Below are 17,956 nucleotides of genomic sequence, written 5' to 3'. Positions count from 1 at the left end.
GCGGAGCTGGTGCTGTTGCTTCAGTGCTGCCTGCAGACTTCTTTCTGGGCAGCACGCACCGGGTTTCTGCAGGGATGGCCCCGGTGCCTGCTTCTCATCCACAAGTCGCAGTGACGCTGGGTCTGCTCCTGTCCGTGCTCGGTCTGGCTGCTGGTGGGAAAGTGCTGGTGGTGCCCGTAGATGGGAGTCACTGGCTCAGCATGCGGGAAGTGTTGGAGGGTCTCAAGGCGAAAGGGCATGAAGTAGTCGTCGTCGCACCAGAAGTCAGTTTATACATAAAGCCATCAAAGAGTTTTATCATGAAAATGTACCCAGTCCCTTTCACACAGGAAGAGATGGATACCACTTTCCAGAGAACTGGACAGCAAGTATTTGAAGAAGGAACCTTCCTGGAAAGAATTGTTAAAACATATGAGGGTGTGAAAAATACTTCTGCCATATTCCTGTCTACCTGTGAACACTTACTGTACAACAAAGAGCTTATCAGATATCTTGAGGAGAGTAAGTTTGATGCTGTCTTTACCGATCCAATACTACCCTGTGGGCAGATACTGGCCGAGCATCTTTCAGTCCCTTCTGTGTTTTATTTGCAGCTAATACCGTGTGGCTTGGAATTTGAAGCCACTCAGTGTCCCAATCCCCCTTCTTATGTCCCCAGGGTATTTACAGACAACACAGACCGCATGAACTTTCTCCAGCGCGTGAAGAATGTAATCTTTGACATCCCCAATTTTTTTCTCTGTGATGTTGTTTTTCAACCATACTCTAAACTGGCTTCTGAGTTCCTTCAGCGTGACGTGACTGTGCCAGATCTCTTACGTAAGGCTTCCATTTGGCTTATAAAATTAGACTTTGTTTTACACTATCCAAGACCACTGATGCCCAACATGATTTTGGTTGGTGGAGTAAATTGTGCTCACGGGAAGCTAACTCAGGTGGGTCATCCTCTGTTTTCTTCTTGTCATTCTTGCAGGACTTTATGCACACAGAGAGGTTGCAACACAGGGTTTGTTAGAAAGTCTCTTTAAGTGGGTGATAACAAAAACATTTCAAGCTGCTTTTCCTTTACCAAGAGGTGCCAGCACTTCTTGCAATGAAGACATCTGAATATCTCGGTGTAAAAACGAAGGAAGTGTTGTAGATTAAATTAGCCCTGGGAAAGTCCTCAGTACTCACGTGCCCTCTGCTCCAAGCCAGCTTTGACTCTAAAGCAGGTTTCTCATGGTCTCTTCACTCAGGGCTGTTGTTGTGGTGTTTGCCATTTACAAGCATCTTCTGCATGAGAAAATTTTGTTTAAGGTGACCTTTGCTTAGCCTATGGCTTGCCTTGTCATTGCTGATTTCCTCTCTATCCCTCCCTCTCCTTTAAAAAAAGATTCTCGATGTTTTGAGTTGTAATTAACTCAGAAAATACCGGAGCATGAAGGACGTTTGCAGACCTCATCCAACAAGAAGGACTGAATAAGCAGGAGTCAAAGCATGTCCACTTAGTTCAGGTTGCTCCATTCTGTGTACTCAATGTGTACTCAATTATATTCTGTGGTTCACAGACCAACATCATACCTTAAGTTTTTAGAAATAAGTTCCTATTAAGTAAGTTTTGCAGATATCAAGTTTGACAAATTGTTGAAATAGGGCTTAACTTTAATAAAAAGTTGAACCTCACACAGTAAAAATGAAGCATTTTAAAGAGTATTCAAAATAGGCACTCAATCTAGAAAGGCAGGGATAAAATAAACTGTATAGTCAAACCTGTAAAAAGGATTATGACAGAGGATCTATAACAGTGGCCTATAAAATCCTGGAAAGTGTAAAGAAGGTGAAAGGGGAACTGATATGCATCATTTCTCCCAGTACTTAACCTATGACTAGCAGTGAAATGAGGAGACAGCAAGTTTAAAGCAAACAAAAGGAAGTACATCTGACATCATGTACTGAAAAAACCTGGCTCACCACCAACAGTTTTCTTCTGTAGACAAAAACTGGGAATGAATTTAAAAAAAGGATTTTGTTGGTTAATAAGAGGTACATTGTGACTGCCAGGATTTGTAGAATTGCAAATAGATAACCATTGATTCTTACAGCTGGGGATATTTACAGTGTACAACCTTGGCACTCAACTCTGTACTTTAGCTTTACTTTCTCCTGATAAATATGTTTTTTTTTTGTTTTGTTTTTTTTTTCTTTGCTTTCAGGAGAGCTGAATTTACAGTTCCACTAGGGGACTTCAGTCTCTGGACTCATATAGACATGGATCAGTTGCAGGTGTTAGCGTATTTCTCAAAATCCCGTGACACAACTTTTGAATTCTTATGAACATGTTGTTAACCTTATTTTTTTTTTTTAATGTTTTTGTTTGGTTGTTTTTAATCTCTTTAGTGTTGTTTTATGGCATTATATATTAGTGTTACACAGACAGATACACGTTTGGGTGAAACGTTAGCAGAGCTTAAAGACTATGTGGAAGGGACTATACACCAAATACGAGATTTGAGGGCCCCTTCTATGTTAGCATAGGGTAGTGGTAACAGGATACCTGCAACTCTGGGGTAACTACCTGGTTGTATACTGCTACCTCAGGGTATATGTAATCTGTTGCATCTCCTTGTCACATTGAGATCTCTTCCTCTTTATCACTGAAATGTGATAAAATTGCAGAGAGGTGCTGTAGAACAGAGCAAGGAAATAGTGTTTCCCAAAAATGTTCTCTCAGTTTCCTGGCTGTGCCTTAGAAATGTTATTGTTGTACTCAATAGGCCTCTAGAGAATTTTTCTTCTACTCTAGTTTGTCTCATAACTTTTGTAAGTTTGCAAACTTTTGGCATCCACCTTTTCCCTTTCCACGACTTAAGGGTAGATGAGACCTGCTTGGTCAGTCCCTTCTTTTAAGCACAGACTGCAGTTATCCTCTCTCCTAGGTTTATCTTGAAAGTCTTAATGTGCTTTTGCATGTTCTCCCTATCTGCAGGCAGTGCTTTGTTTACAGGCACCTATTTCATTCACCCACCTGTCCACTGGGTATCCACTTGGTATCCCTTGCATCAGTTGCTGCAGCTTCAGCCCAGGTTCTCAAGAGTAATAAGGGACTGAAATCCTACTCACGTCGACCTGATCTGGATATCAAAAAAAAAAAGTCATTGGAGTGGGACTATCCTCAACATTAGATCAAGGAATCTGTGGTGTTATACAGGCAAGCTTACTAAATACTAGAGGTAAAAAGTATTGGAGCATTTTCCAAATGCTCAGTCTGAATCTCTCGTGCTCATGCTCTCACGTACCACTGCTACCCAGAAAAACTTGACTCCATCATCATCGTTCTCTCTGTAAAGTAGTTGTAGGCTACTGTAGTGTGTGACAGGGAACAGGACTTCCAATATAGTTTTTTTTTTGTTTTGTTTTGCATTAAAAATCTTAGCACAGCACATGCAGAAGCAGCTCGGAAACTCTGTCCTCCCCTTTTTCTGGTGACCTCAGCATTCTGTCCCACGTCCTACTGGCTCATACCACAGCCCAGCCTTACTAGCTTCTTTTGAAAAGTTGCTATTAAGAGCTTTCAACACAATTTGGCCAGAACCTCTCACCTACAAACTCTAATGCCCCCTCTTGGCCAAGGACTGTGTTTTCTGATGCATCAGTACTCTCAAAAAGCAGTTTCACCTCAAACCACTCACCTACGAACTCTTGTGGCACCTCTTGAGCAAGGACTCCGTATTCTGCTTCGTCATTGTTTATATAAAAAAAGCTTTTGGTTAATATGTTACTCAAACTTTGGTGACACCACTGCTTAGCGTGCTAGCTCCCGCTTACTGCTGAGGACAGTGTGAACTCCGGGCACCTCTCCTAGCAAAGGTGCAGGAGGGAAAGTCAGGGCTTTGGGACTTCCATATCAGTAGTGCAATACTGCTGAATGATACGCTTCTTTTAAGGTAAGCTCTCTGGAGAAATTCAGTGGCCGTGAAAGCTGGGCGGTCTTGAATCTGGCAGAGGACAGTAAGTCACTTCAAACTGCCCTGACCTACGAAAATCCCTCTACAAACAGCTGCTACCTCCCTTAATCAAAGACCCTGGTGAACTGTGCTAAATCATTTAAGATAACTTAAGTACATGAAAATGCTTCTTGCCTGACATCCTTTGATAGCACTCGTATCAATACTTTTATCGCAGTGTAAAAATGTAATCTTTGAACTCCAACAACCTGTTTTAGCAATCCTTTTGTAGACAAAAAGATTAAAGATCAAGGTATAAATGAGGTACAACTATTTTTTGCTTTCATATACTGATTGGGATAAGTAGGAAGGAATTCTCTTCCTGCCAGCAGCCCCACAGCAGTTATGTAAAGGTACCAGATATATGCTAGGCTTGTTCTCTTTCTTTCTGGAGCTTGGCAGCTTGGTCATGCCTCAGGATGGTAGTCAATGTCTTTTTCTTATGTGCCAAGGACTTTCACATCCAGTTCAGATCACACCACATTTAGAGAATGTGTGAAAAACCCCCTGGTTAGGTTTTTAGATCATTTAGTTTGCTATCTGTCTTATTTAAAACAAGAGAACTTATAACCCAAACGGATGCTTTGCTAAAGAGTTCCAGTACTATTATTTCTCTGTGAAGAAACTCGAAAGCTATGACTGTGTCTGAGTATCCATGGCCAATAATCCCAAAATATGGTCTATATTGGAAGCATCAGCTGTGAGCAGAATAAACCATTACCAGAGGTTTGTCATTGTTTAAGTTGAGAGTATTGCAGCATTTATTAGCAATAATTTAAGATTTGCTTTTTTTTTTTTTAGGTGCTTTCTATATTTGTTCTACATTTATGCTTGAGGTGATACATGACTGACTACCAGGATGGCATGATTCAGAAGTAGGAATCTCAGGCTCTGATAGATGGCCACCAGAACCTAGCTTTGTTGCATTGGAAGCACACAAAGGGTTTCTGTCAGGGAAAGGCTAGGCAGAGTTGTATAAGGTACATAGCAGCATGCGTATGGCTTAGCTTGGCCTAAGCATATTGCCATAAAATTAAACACAGCATGCATGCCTTGAGTGTCTAGATAAATGACAACATAATTCTATGTCAGAAGATTTAATATCCGTAATGGAAGAGGAATATTGATTAACTGCAGGAGACTTGATAGGACAAAGAGTGAAAATGTAGAACTAACTCTGTGTAAACCTAGGCACATATGGTGTGCCATAGAGATTGATAATGTGGCTGAACACCCCAAAACCTAGCAGGGCAGGCAACCAAACACAGGAAAGGGAGCTCTCCTGACTCTGAGTTTGTAAGAAGCAGAGTAAGACAGTGTATAAGAGGATGATTTGAAAAAGAAGCCTTCAGGTTTGTAACTATCTACCCTCCCTCCCTGACTTGTCTAAATCTCCCTAGTGGGCTGCATAAATAGTGCAGATATCAGTCATTTATTTTGTGTTTCAGACCACAGCGGTGTTGCAACTGCAGAAGTGATGCAAACCTAGCAATTACATTTACTACCGTAGACCCAGGGCTTTCACTTTGATAACTGCTACTATATACAAACAAATCTGAAGGTAAACCTTATCAGCCCCCTGGCTATCACATCTCTATCAATCATTACTTCTTGTTTAGGCTGCCTCGATGGCACAAAATATTCCAAAGGTCAGACATCTGAACAGACTCAAGGCTGGGAGTTGATAATTCACTGGATATCAGCCCCTGGATAGTGACAGTGACTGCCTGGCTAGTGCTGCCTCCCATTCATGACTCCGTTCAGCTTTTCAGTGCAATGCATCGCCTGTTGCTGGGCGTCCCTCCCTCAAGCATCTGAATGCTCTAATGTTCATTCAAACATTCAACTTTACCCCGCAGTACCCGTTTGCCTAAAGCCTTCACTGTGTGCACAGATAATATGTGCAACCTTTACCCGAAGTTAAAGATTACCCTAATTTCTGCTAGTGTTCAGCCCACTGGGAATTAAACATTTACCTTCAAAAAAATTGAAGAGCAAAGTACCCCACCAGCCATTATTTGTCCCTCGCAATAGTTCTGCATCCACTTAAAACCTTGCTGGCTTTCTGCAGTGCAAGGAAAATGGCCTTTGTGAATCTGGGATTTAATTTTCTTACCTCCTGGGCTGCGTTTTTCCTGCTCCTGTGGAATTTTTGTGAAGGTGGAAAGCTTTTGGTTGTACCCATCGATGGCAGTCACTGGCTCAGCACGCGCCCGATTGTGGAGCGGCTCAGGCAGAGAGGACATGAAATAGTGGTTGTTGCGCCAGAGATAAACCTGCGGATAGATTCATCAGTGCACTATACCACGAAAACATACTCCGTGCCTTACACCAGGGAGTACGTGGAGGCAGAATTTAAAAAGCTAGGCTATAGGAGTTTCACACCTCGACCTTTCTTGGAAAAATTCTCCAAAGTGGCAAATATTACAAAAATGTTTTTTGATTCCTGCAAAATGCTTCTTTCTGATAAAGAGCTGATCAAATACCTTGAAGAAAGCACATTTGATGTTGTTTTTATGGATCCTTTTTTCCCATGTGGACAGATTCTGGCTGAACATCTCTCCATACCTTCCGTGTACCTCGTGCGGGGACTGCCGTGCAGCCTGGACTTCCATGCTACCCTCTGCCCAAATCCTCCTTCTTACATTCCTAGGTTCTTCACACGCTACACTGATCGCATGGGCTTCCTCCAGCGTGTGGTCAATGTCATCGTTAGCTTGACCAATTCCCTAACCTGTAGTCTTTTTTATTCACCGTACGATATTTTGATCAAAGAATTCCTTCAGAAAGAGGCAACACTGCTAGAAATCTTAAGCCATGCATCTATTTGGCTCATGAAATATGACTTTGTGTTTGAGTATCCCAGGCCTGTCATGCCTAACATGGTCTTGATTGGAGGCATAAGCTGTACTCAGGAAAAACCATTATCAAAGGTTAGTTAATTTTTTTTTTTCTCCGTTTGTCTATGACTGCACTGCTTCCTCGCACCGTTAGATGGGGCTCCTGTCAGGGACAAACAGCAACAGGCGAGCAAGCTGGAGGTGGCTGAGGAAAGCTCTTGGCACCAATTCATCCCTTGTGAAGTGAGGAGTAAATCTCTTTGTGGAAGACCCTTAAGATGCCCAGACAAATATGCATGAAAAGCTGGGCTTCTTCTTTCTTTCCTGGGGAGGATTTTGCAGTGCCCAGATGACCATGAGTCCACGCAGAGCTGAGCCCTAAGTTCCCAGCCAGCTATCTGCGATGACTTAATGGAAAAATCTGTTTTCAGAGAGAGCTGGTATGACAGAACCAAGTCTGAATTACATTCCACCTTGTTTGCCTTTAGGAGAGCATCAGGTCAGCCACTCAGCGTGCTGGTTATCAGCAAGCTTTCAAAGGTTCCTTCCATTTGGGATTCAGCCTACAGCAAAGGGTCAGCCACAAAAATACAGAAGAGAGCAAAACCTCAGGGAGTCAGTCTCAGTTATCCCTTCAGAGATTACATTTCAATCGCTAGACTCAGTTCATTTTATTCCACTTGTTTAACTCTGATGCTCGCAGCAATTCCCTCCGGTTTCATCTTTCCTTCCCTGGCTTTACCAAATATTTTTCTATGGCACAGGAATTTCACTCCAGCCTTCGGCTGTCTTTGTATCAAAATCCTTTTGCTCTTGGATTCCAGTGACAGATCTTCTAGTCCCTCTTTTATTTAAATAAAGCAGACAAAACAGATAATAAAATTGGTAGTGGTTCAATACTATCATAGTCAAAATAGACCAAAATTCCAGATATAATAAGTTAAAGCTATGTACTTTCAGAACACTTAAAAATCTTAATTCTCTCTTGCAGCTGCATGGTCTGAAAAGAAGAACATTGACTCTAAATCCAGCTCATATGACCTTCAATAAATGTGAAAATAAAACACAACTTAGAGATTGGTTGGCAGGAATAGTATGATAATGAATTGATCCACTGAATTGGTACACCATCTTCTTAATTTCACAGAAACTGATGTCTTTGAGCAGGCAGACTTTGCTACACAGCTGTTTTAATTTTTTTTTTTTCCTCGTGTCCATTCTGAACCTTGCTTTGGTTTCCAAATCTGCAAACACTCATACTCCTACATACCTTCACCCAACAGCCTGCGCCCTTTTTTTTTCCCCAGGCCTCATTTTCTAAATAACCAATTTTCCTGGTCCTAGTTTTCACTATGTTGGCTATTCATTTTGTTGCCTTTCTAGATGCTTTTGTGGAAACCTGACAAAAATTACTGCATATGACACAGTAAGGATTTTGACTAAGGATGTGCTTTGTATTGGCAGGAATTCGAAGCCATCGTCAATGCGTCTGGAGAGCATGGCATCGTTGTCTTCTCACTGGGCTCCATGGTCTCTGACATTCCTATGAAGAAAGCCAGAGAAATCGCAGATGCTTTGGGATCAGTCCCTCAGACGGTACAGTTACCCTCTCCTGCTTCCAGCACAGCAATCCAACACTGTACTCAAATGTAGTGTAAGATTAACTTTGGCTTTCGGGGTGCTCAGTCCTTCCTTACTCCTGCTCCTTGATGCCAGAAGAAATCATCCCTGCTGCTCTGCACTGCTGTCAATAAAAGAGGTTTTGTGCATCACAAACACCTTCAGCTGTGCTTTTCAAACCAGCTGAGGAGCACTAAGAGGCTCTTTTATGAGAATTGATATTGTGTTTCCTTTCCTTCACAGGTTTTGTGGCGATACACAGGAAAGGTGCCCTCCAACCTGCCGCAAAACGTAAAGCTTGTCAAATGGCTGCCACAGAATGATCTTCTAGGTAGGTCTGAGATGCTTTGGGTTATGCCAGCTCGTTTCTTTTAATCTGATAATGTAGGTGCAGGGCCTCGTTACCATCATCTGCGCTGACTCTTTGTATCGCTGTGGGTCACAGGACTTCCCGACAGACTTGGCTGTTTGAACCACAGCTTGTCATTTAGAAACACATCTGCTTGCAATTTCAAGATTGCAAAATTATGAAAGAACGCTGTTTGGAAAGGTTTTCCAACACTTGATTATCTTACTGTTGAAGATGGGGGGCATTAAGTTTGCCCATAAGTAATGATGCATGTGACTGTCTTGATGTACACCCATCAATGCCATGTTTGTGTAAGTTTTTCCTCAGGGATGTGTTACCATGACTTAATGGATCAAATAGCTAAGCAAGTCTCTCTTTCTTCCACAGCTCACCCTAAGACTCGTGCCTTTATTACCCACGGAGGCTCACATGGTGTTTATGAGGGCATATGCAATGCAGTGCCAATGGTACTAATGCCTTTGTTTGGAGACCAGATGGACAACGCAAAGCGAGTAGAGTCACGGGGAGCAGGACTGACACTGAATATACTTGAAATGACTTCAGAAGACATGTCTAACGCCTTGAAAACAGTTATTAATGATAAAAAGTCAGTAATAGAAGCACAGCCTTTTTCCTTCTACTCTTGTATATCGACAGCACTCTTACTTCCAGCTTGACAGAATGCTAATCTGTTCTTATATCCCTTCTTATATCAAAGCTACATTGCTGAGAAGCCAATGCTTGACCTTGTTCTGCCCCTGTACCAGCATCATCCATCTCACTGTCTAGGATTGTAATCCTAGATGATGAGAACAGGCTTGTGGACCAGGCCTGCCTCCTCTGCTGTCTCAGTGCTCCCACAATGATAGCATATTGCTAGCCTTGCCCAGCAATGCCATCCTAATAGCAGCAGGAGGGAGGAGACAAGTGGTCGTGCCACAGTATAGTCCAGGGGCTGTATTGCATCTGAAGCTAGGATTTACTCAACAGAGCCATGGAGCAGTTTTCTTAGTCTTTTTTTTTTTTTCCTTTCTGGCACTCATGAAGAATTGTATGAGCACAGCCACTGCCTGGCTCAGTAATGCTGTAAATTCCAGCACAGAGCAGGAGAAATACACACAGTATGCTGAGGCGATACAGGGAACCCCCCTAGGCAGCACAGTATTGCTGTCAGCATGCCCAGGGTGTTTTGAGTCATCACAGCAAAGGGGGGCTTTAAGACACACCCTCCACCTTTCATCCCAGGATTTTGCTAGCAGCTCAAGCTAAGCTTTCCTACTTCTTTTTCTGATACCTTTTCTCCTTTGTTTACCCTTGAAAACAGGACTTCTGGGGGTTCATAACTTTGCTATTTTACCTCTCATGCGGTGGTGGTGGTGGTAAATATATGGAGAAGCCCCCAGTGGGCCATCAGACAACTGACACTACATCCTTTTTTTCTGGGGACTGAGTCTCAGAAGCACAAGTCATTGAAAACACCCAACATCTTGTCTTGGCAGGTACAAGGAGAACATCAAGCGTCTCTCAGAACTTCACCTCGACAGGCCCATCCACCCCCTGGACCTGGCTGTGCACTGGGTGGAGTTTGTCATGAGGCACAAAGGGGCCCCACACCTGCGACCTGCTGCTCATGACCTGAACTGGATCCAGTACCACTCCCTGGATGTCATCGCCTTCCTCCTGGCCGTGGTGCTCCTCTCCCTCTTTATTTCTTTCAAGTGCTGCATGTTCTGCTGCCGCAGGTGCTGCTTTAAGAAGGGAAGAACAAGCAAACCAGCCAAATCAAAGTCCCACTAGCGGATGAAAACAGTGCTGGGAGACAAGACCTCTGCTCCAGACCAGAAGGATCAGAGAACATCTCAAATTTCACTAAAATAATTACTGGTTTCCAATCAGGAAATAGCATCAGTCTTTGAAACTAGTGCCGCAGGAAGAGTTGTTTCATTGGTATAATTTTTATCTTTAATTAAGAATTAGTTTTTAAAAATAATGTGTATAGTAGTACTTCAGTCACTTGGGAAGATATTGTTGTGAAATCCAAGGCTCCCAGCTTCCACTTCTTGGTGTACAAGGGACTCATGGTGACATTTTTTTTAACCTCTCTATATAAGGGAGACATACAGGGATTTTCACAAGCCCTTGCCCTTTACAGGGGCTTTGGGAGAACCACTTACTTGCTCTAGTGTAAGACTGTCAGGTTTATCAAGCACTTTGAAATCCTTCTATCGCTGTTATAGAAGAGGCAAATGTTATAATCTGACATTACGTGTCACATAAGCCAAGCTAGACGCACATCTTAAATGGGCTTTGTGTGTGTTTACAATACCCTGAGCTTGATCAAGGCTTCAGCATGAAAGCGGTCATAAAGCCACTGGTGTTTCACCAAGTTGACTAGAGTTCTCTATCTGGAGCTTACCACTTGGGTGATATGATCTGTGGAAGTATTTTTAAAAACCCATCTGATTTTGTAAATGATGCTAAGGTAACAACCCAAACCCCAGCCCTATAAATAAATCCCTACTACTAACAATAACAGTCCGTGTGTTTTCTGGCTTGAGAGACATGGGGCTTAGAAGAGAGCCCTATGTCGTGAAGGGAGAGCTGGAGAAAGGAAAGTTTTGGTTTAACACTGTGAGGTATATTCAGTGAAAGCCACCTGAGCACACAAAAGCTGGTTCTCAGCATTACCATTTCATCACTTGGTGAAGCAGTGCTTGCTGAGAGGTTTTATCCTGAGGCTGCCACACTCCCCACTACTAGTTATAGAAAAGGCATGTCCAGGCCTCAGGCAAAAAAAAAGACCTTAACCCAAGTTAAAATTTGGGGCTCAGAACAGGATGGGGCATCCCAGCATGTCAGTCCTTCACAAAGGAGCCCTGGCAAGTACCTGGTACTGCTGCTCTCTAGTACAGACTGAAACAGCGCATACTTAGTGCAAGCCACTGAGCTGGCTTCAGGAGCATTCCTGCTCCTCCTCTCAGACACGCAGGCCATATATGCTGTGAGAGGTGTCTCACCCACCATGGAGCTGCTGGCAGCGTTCACACATGTGTGCATAACGGAGGAGAAGGCAAAGGAGGCAGGTGGAGCCTCCTTCAGCCTTTCCTTTTGCCTGATTCTCTTGGGTGTTTGTGCCATCTGCAGTCTGCTGACTGTTGCTTTTTATCCCCTGCCTTTCCCTCCCCTCCTGCTCCTGGTAAATACAAGGAAATCTTTTCCTTGGGACATGGGGAGGGAGTCCCCATGGTGCATGAGCTCTGACTCACTTCCAAACCCCAGCTTTCACGGCTCCCTGCGTTTGTGAAGTGACAGCTCTGGTTGTCCCCATGGTGCTGGCTGGAGCCAGGTGGCAGCAGCACTGCTTGGTGCTCCTGGACAGGAGACCCAGTGAGACCTTGCACTGCCCCCCGCACCACGGAATATGAACTGAAAGGGCAAGAAGTGGACAGGCGAGGCAGCAGGAAAAAACAAAGCAGCTTGGTGTGGTTTTACAGCCTTCTACTGGCACATTGTGCAGAGGATTCGTCACTGCGTGGCTAATGGGGGTAGAGGGAAATCGAATTGAACCTGGTTGTGGTGGTTTCAGCCTGGAGCCCAGGAGGCTCCCTCTGAGCACCAGGCAGCACTGCTGTGCTGGGCGGGTGCCACAGCCCTGGCACAGGCTGCCCAGAGCCTGGGGGGGCTCCTTCTTGGGGAGCTTCAGGAGGCAAATAGGAACTAGAAATCCCATTCAATTTTAGGGAATTGCCCTTATTCTTTAGCTGACAATTTGGTAAAACTTGGCCTCTCACAAGCCCCAGATGAGGGAGGACATTTGGGGATGGAAATCACCCAGCCCACGGCCAGCTCTGGAGATAGCCCAGAGGAGACGTGACTGCACGTAGGAGCACAAATTGCTGTGCAGGGCTCTGGGTGTCAGTGAGGGAGCAGGGCTGGATGGCGTGGTGGTGCGCAGGGCCCGGCCACATCCCATCATTTCAGCTATGCCCAGCAGAGGACACTACGGCATTGCTAGCACGCTGCATCCTGCTGGGAGAAAGCGAGGACAAAGCCAATTTCCCCTTCCAAGGCAGTGCAGGCAGCTCAGTGGAAGGTGACAGCTACTTGTTCATCCCCCTGGCAGGCAGCGATGCTAACGAACCTTTCATCTCAAGGCTAACATAGGCAGGCAGGGGAAAAAAAAAAAGAAAAAAAAAGAAAAAAAAAAAAGGTTAGCTCCAGGATTTTGAACCGTGGTGCAGAGAAATGATTCTTTAGGGTAAATTAGGAGCCAGGCTGTGTGGGCTGAGCAGCTTAAGGGCAAAAGAGTGAGCCAGAGGGCACAGGGAAGCCTCACAGCCATTCTCAAGGAAAGAGCGGTGCTGGGGCTGAGGATCCCTCTTCTCACCCTTAGGTCAGGTGTGGTACAGAGACACGCTGCCCCTTCAGGAGCACCAAGACCCTGTGTCCCTTAATGGGAAAAGGAGAAATTCTTGGCCGTGATGCTTTTTTTTAAGCAGCAAGAGCTGAGATCAGGACTTTTCCCCAAGGGGAAACTGAGGCAGGACCAGCAATCGCTCCTTGCACTGCCCTGCAGCTCCAGGAGATGCAGTCTGAGCTCCCAGAAACTTCTCCAGAATTTTGCTTTTAGCTATCAGCCGCAGACTTAGAGCATGCTTCAGGTGTGCTCTCAGTAGCCCTCAACCCACTGCCACTCTTGGGAAAAGGACAAACAAACAAAACCTCCTGCAGCCACAAGCCTTACAAAGCTCTGCACGCCCACGGTGGCACCTCCTGGGAGCTGTGAAAGGAGATGGGAGCTGTTGCTTTCTGCTCTAGCCTGGGGACTTTTTCAGTGTTTATTATTTCATTTGCCTGGTTTTTAACACTCGAGGTGTGACCTGCTGGTGAGAGCAGCGCTGCTGGTGCCCCTGAGACTCCTGTCCCCAAAATGAGGGATAAACAAGGCTGCTTTGGGGTTGCTGGTGTGGGTTTGCCTTCATGTGAAAGCCTGGGGAGCTATGTGGGGGCTCTTGGAGCCTGTGGGATGGCAGGGAGCTGACATGAGCTGGATCAGCCATGCAGCTCTCCAATTAATTATCACCCACAGAGGTGTTTTTAGGAGTTATTTATAGGTGGGAGTGATGAAATCCAGGGAAAACAATTGGCAAAGCAAACCCGCCGCAGGGTGCAGGACAGCCTTGCCCTCCCAGGAGAGGAATGTGCCCGGCTGAACCTGGCGAGAAAGCAAACAGCCACAGCGTTGGCATTTCAGCTCTGTGGGCGAGGGAAAACCCAAGCCAGGCTCGGTCCATAACTCTGCTGCTGCTGGCTGCTGGGACTGAACCAGGCTTACGAGGGAAAGAGGAGGTGAAATCTCTGTGCACAGGTTTCTCCCCGCTGCCTGAGCCAGCTCAGGTTGCTGGCATTTCCTGGGGAGGCGATGCTGCCTCCGAGCTCATCTTTCACAGACCGAATTCCTGCGACGCCTACGGCGGGTGTCAGAGATCAAGCACGGCTCACGCTAACCAGATGGGAAGAGCTGCTGTCGCGTGAGGCTGCTTTGATAGGTAGCAGCAGGTGCTCCCAGCACCAGTTCCCTTTCTATTAAGGACAGGAGAAAGGTTTCATATGCCAGAGCTGATGGCTTAGGATGATAAAAGTCACCACTACAGGCTGTTTAGGCACCATCAGATCCTAAATCCCCCCAGCGAGATATTGCCTGGCTCGCCTACTGCGTGACCTCTCTTCAAAAGCCAGCCTGAACAAATGGAGCCAGCGGATTTCTTCCCAAAATACTCCCAACCCACATTGTCTGGGGAGCATGGTCCCCCTGCCCTGGGGTGGATCAAAGCAAGCTGCATGATACCAAGCAGCCCCATTGCTCTCCCGGGGAGGGACTGAACCATGTCCCAGTGACTCACTTTGAGCAGACGAGACTTTGCAAAGCGGCTGCTGGAAGCTTTAATTAACATTCAGCAGGGGGTAGTCAAAGAAACCCAAGGTTAATTATCCCCCAGAGGCTGCCGAAGATACGGTGGGGGGCTGCCCTTTGGGTTTCGGTGACAAATGGTTGGTCTGAGATGATTTCAGCATACCACAAGGGATGCTGAGGAGGGCAGGATGCATTAAGTAATGGGTGGGGGGAAGGAAGGGGACACTGAAACTGGCTGTGCTCCTGATGTTGTAGTTTAACAGGCTTGCTCAACAAAAGTAACACCTTTGTTGCTCCAACTGGAGGCTCCTTCCTTTCCACAAAGGGCTTCAGGGTACCCCCACCCTAAATCAGGCCATCAGTCGCCGGTTGCAGAACTGACCACCCTAGATGTGGAGCTTGCCCCTCTTTCGGGCATTGTCCCTTGGGAAAACAAACAGTTCTGCCCTGCACCTTTCCCCCTGTTACGACAGAGGAGGAGGTGAGCAGGTCACGCCACCGATGGGAGCTGCGTGTCCCAGCAGCGGCCACCTCGAGAATCACAGCTGCAGCAGCTTTTCTGTACAGACACTGATAACCCAGAGGTGACTTCCCTCCCTCCCCCTTCTGCCATATCTTCTTCATTCATTTAGCGATGAGCTGAGCTGATGTAAGATGATCACTCAATTTTGATAGCTTAAGTAGAGGAGAAAATGGTGCGAATGCATTTCCAAGGGGGCCTGTGCTGAAGTAGATCACTCCCTTGATTGAATCTAGAAAAAAAAAAAAAAAAAAAAAGACAACTTCTCTGAAGCTGAAATGTTAGAGGGAGTCAGTCATCAGAGAAGCAGCTAATGGGGAACTTCTTGAATTAGATAGCTAGTGCCCTTTCTGCCCAGACTACACAGGAACAATAGGTGTAGGACTGAAATGTGTAATCAGGCAGCTTTATCAAGACATAGGAAAAAAAAAAAAGGCTGCACAGAAGTGGCCGACCACAGTCAGAAGTCAACCAGAAGAGGATGAAGTGGCAGTGGAGCAGCTGGCCTCCCCCAGCCCCATGGCAATCCCTGGGATGCACCAGGTGCTGGGGCAGGCAGGATGGGACCAAGAACCCCAGCAGAAAGCAGATCCCCACAGACACACAACTGTGCAAAACTAAAAACTGCAGAATGGGCAATGGGAATACCTGAGGGTGATCCTCTCTGGGTGGAAAACAGATACAGAAGACCAGCAGCATGGGCACAGAATCAGAAATAACTCAGACAAGCCTCACAGCAGACCTTCAGTGGGATGTCACCTCAAATATGCTCCCCCTTTGCTTTCTCAGCAGCCATACCTGCAGAGGAGGGTGAGTTTTCACACCACACTGCATCGCAAAGCTCCCAACTTCAGCCACTGCCACATCCCAGATTACTGGCACTGACCGCAAGGAGGAAGGGGAATAAGTAAGGACAGCTGAGTTAAGAGACTTTATTAGCACAGGTTTGCTAACAGCTGAAAATTGTTAGCAAATTGAGGGAGAAAAAGAAAGGCAATGGGACAGCAGCTATCTGCAGCTTTAAAGGAAGTGAGCCAATGCCTCGTTATAGGAGCAGCAGATCCATATGTGTAATCTAATCCCAGATCATTACTCCCTTGTTTTTCGTCTGGGTTTATGTGCAAGCACAGAGCAAGCAATCACCAGTTCTGGGTGAGCAGCTGAAAGAATTATCAGAGGGCTGTAGAGAAACAGCAGTGAGGAGAAGTGGCTCTGCTGCAATGGCTGTGAGCTGCCAGGCCAGGCATGGCCCGAACACGAGGAAGGCCACCTGGGCATCCAAGGTGGGAGTCATGGTGGTCCCCAGAGGAACCCAGTGCCCAGATACATCATTAAAGGACTCTGGGGGCAGCAGGTGGAGGAGGGGGGCTGGGGAACACGGCTCTGGTTTGCTTGGGGTGATCGCTGCCCGGCTCTGTCTGTGACGGGAGCTGGCGAGGGATCTCCCCGTCCATGCCTCAGCCCTCGAGCCCCTCAGAGCCGTTTTCAGCAGAAAATATGTGGGTGAACTGAGGCTGTCGAAGCCTCTCCTGCCTCTGAGGACGGGCTGAGGCTTTCAGGAGAAGGCAGAGCAACACCCAGGCAGACATGGATGGTGCAGGAGGTGCCAAGCAAGGCCAACCACCTCCTCCTCGCCACCTGTGAGGAGTGGTGGGCCTGGCCCAGCAGCCCAGCCAGCCTCCCTATGCCAGGCCATGAGATGTGTTTGCCAGGAATTAAATCAAACCATCAGGTCTTTTCTTCACCCTTGGCAAGCCGAAGCCACGGCCAGAGCCAGCTGACTGAGTATTTCATGTTCATGGCCTGAAATCTGAATTCAGTTCATATCAAGAGCACTGCAACTGCTGGCCTGTGGTGCAAGTCCAAGGCCAGGTGGTTTGGGACAGCCAGGACTGATAAAGGCCTCCTGGTAGCACAGGCCTGGCAATGTGAACATATCTCATTTGGACATTTTCTCCCCTGATCTCTTTAATTCTGCTCTCTCACACTGGGCAAGGCAAAGCCCATTTTATGCACCCATCAACCTTGCACAACTGCCTTAACGGGCCTTGGCTGAACACAAGGATTTTTTCTCCATTCAGAAAACAGCCAGAAAAACATCTTTGGACTAAAAGAAACCTTGCAACCAAATCTTTTCCCATGTTAAAGTTTCTTAAACAGTAATTAGGAGGCCAGAATGGACACGCTGCTGGAAGGGAAATTACTCCCTAGGCTTTGCTTTTCTCTCTGGCAGCCACCAGTCGCAGCAGGATCGTTTCCAGCGACTTTCCTCCCAAGAGGGCAGGATGGAAACACAAGCTGAAGGAGGATCTGCTGGAGATCAAATCAGAGACTCGAGACCCAGAGGACGGCTGGCTCTAGCTGCAGACACATGCTGTGAGAAACTATTGTTTGTACAGTGAAAAACCTCTAAATTAATCTCACCCACCAAAGCTGCTTTGAGATGAAGAGACAGCAGTAGATGAAATGCACTCAATAGCACTGGAATAGTAACAGCTTTAATTGCAGTATTTTTTTTTCCAAAAACATTTTCCTTTAAAAAGAAAAGAACATAAATGGTAAGTACAATAACCAGTTACTGCACAAACTGTGGCAACGCAGAGCCCAGACACAGGTTTCAGAGACGGGCTTGATGAATAGTGGGCAGAAGGCATCTGAAGGACGCACGCCCAGTCCCAGCGCGCGAGGAGAGACTGGATTTCTGACCGAGGACAAGGACAAATTAAT

At 46.1% G+C, this 17,956-nt stretch overlaps 1 protein-coding gene across 1 annotated transcript; it reads left to right on the top strand.

Moving 5' to 3' along the window:
• The first annotated feature begins 74 nt into the window (after positions 1-74).
• On the top strand, positions 75-10,592 carry LOC116490909 (UDP-glucuronosyltransferase 1-1-like). The gene is made up of 6 exons (XM_032190533.1): positions 75-797; positions 6,779-6,919; positions 8,291-8,422; positions 8,690-8,777; positions 9,183-9,402; positions 10,295-10,592. The coding sequence occupies exons 1-6, from the start codon at positions 75-77 to the stop codon at positions 10,590-10,592; spliced, it is 1,602 nt and encodes a 533-aa protein (XP_032046424.1).
• The last annotated feature ends 7,364 nt before the right edge of the window (positions 10,593-17,956 follow it).

This window comes from Aythya fuligula, chromosome 6 (assembly GCF_009819795.1).
Source record: "Aythya fuligula isolate bAytFul2 chromosome 6, bAytFul2.pri, whole genome shotgun sequence".
Lineage (NCBI taxonomy): Eukaryota > Metazoa > Chordata > Aves > Anseriformes > Anatidae > Aythya > Aythya fuligula.
This window is presented reverse-complemented; position numbering and strand designations above follow the sequence as displayed.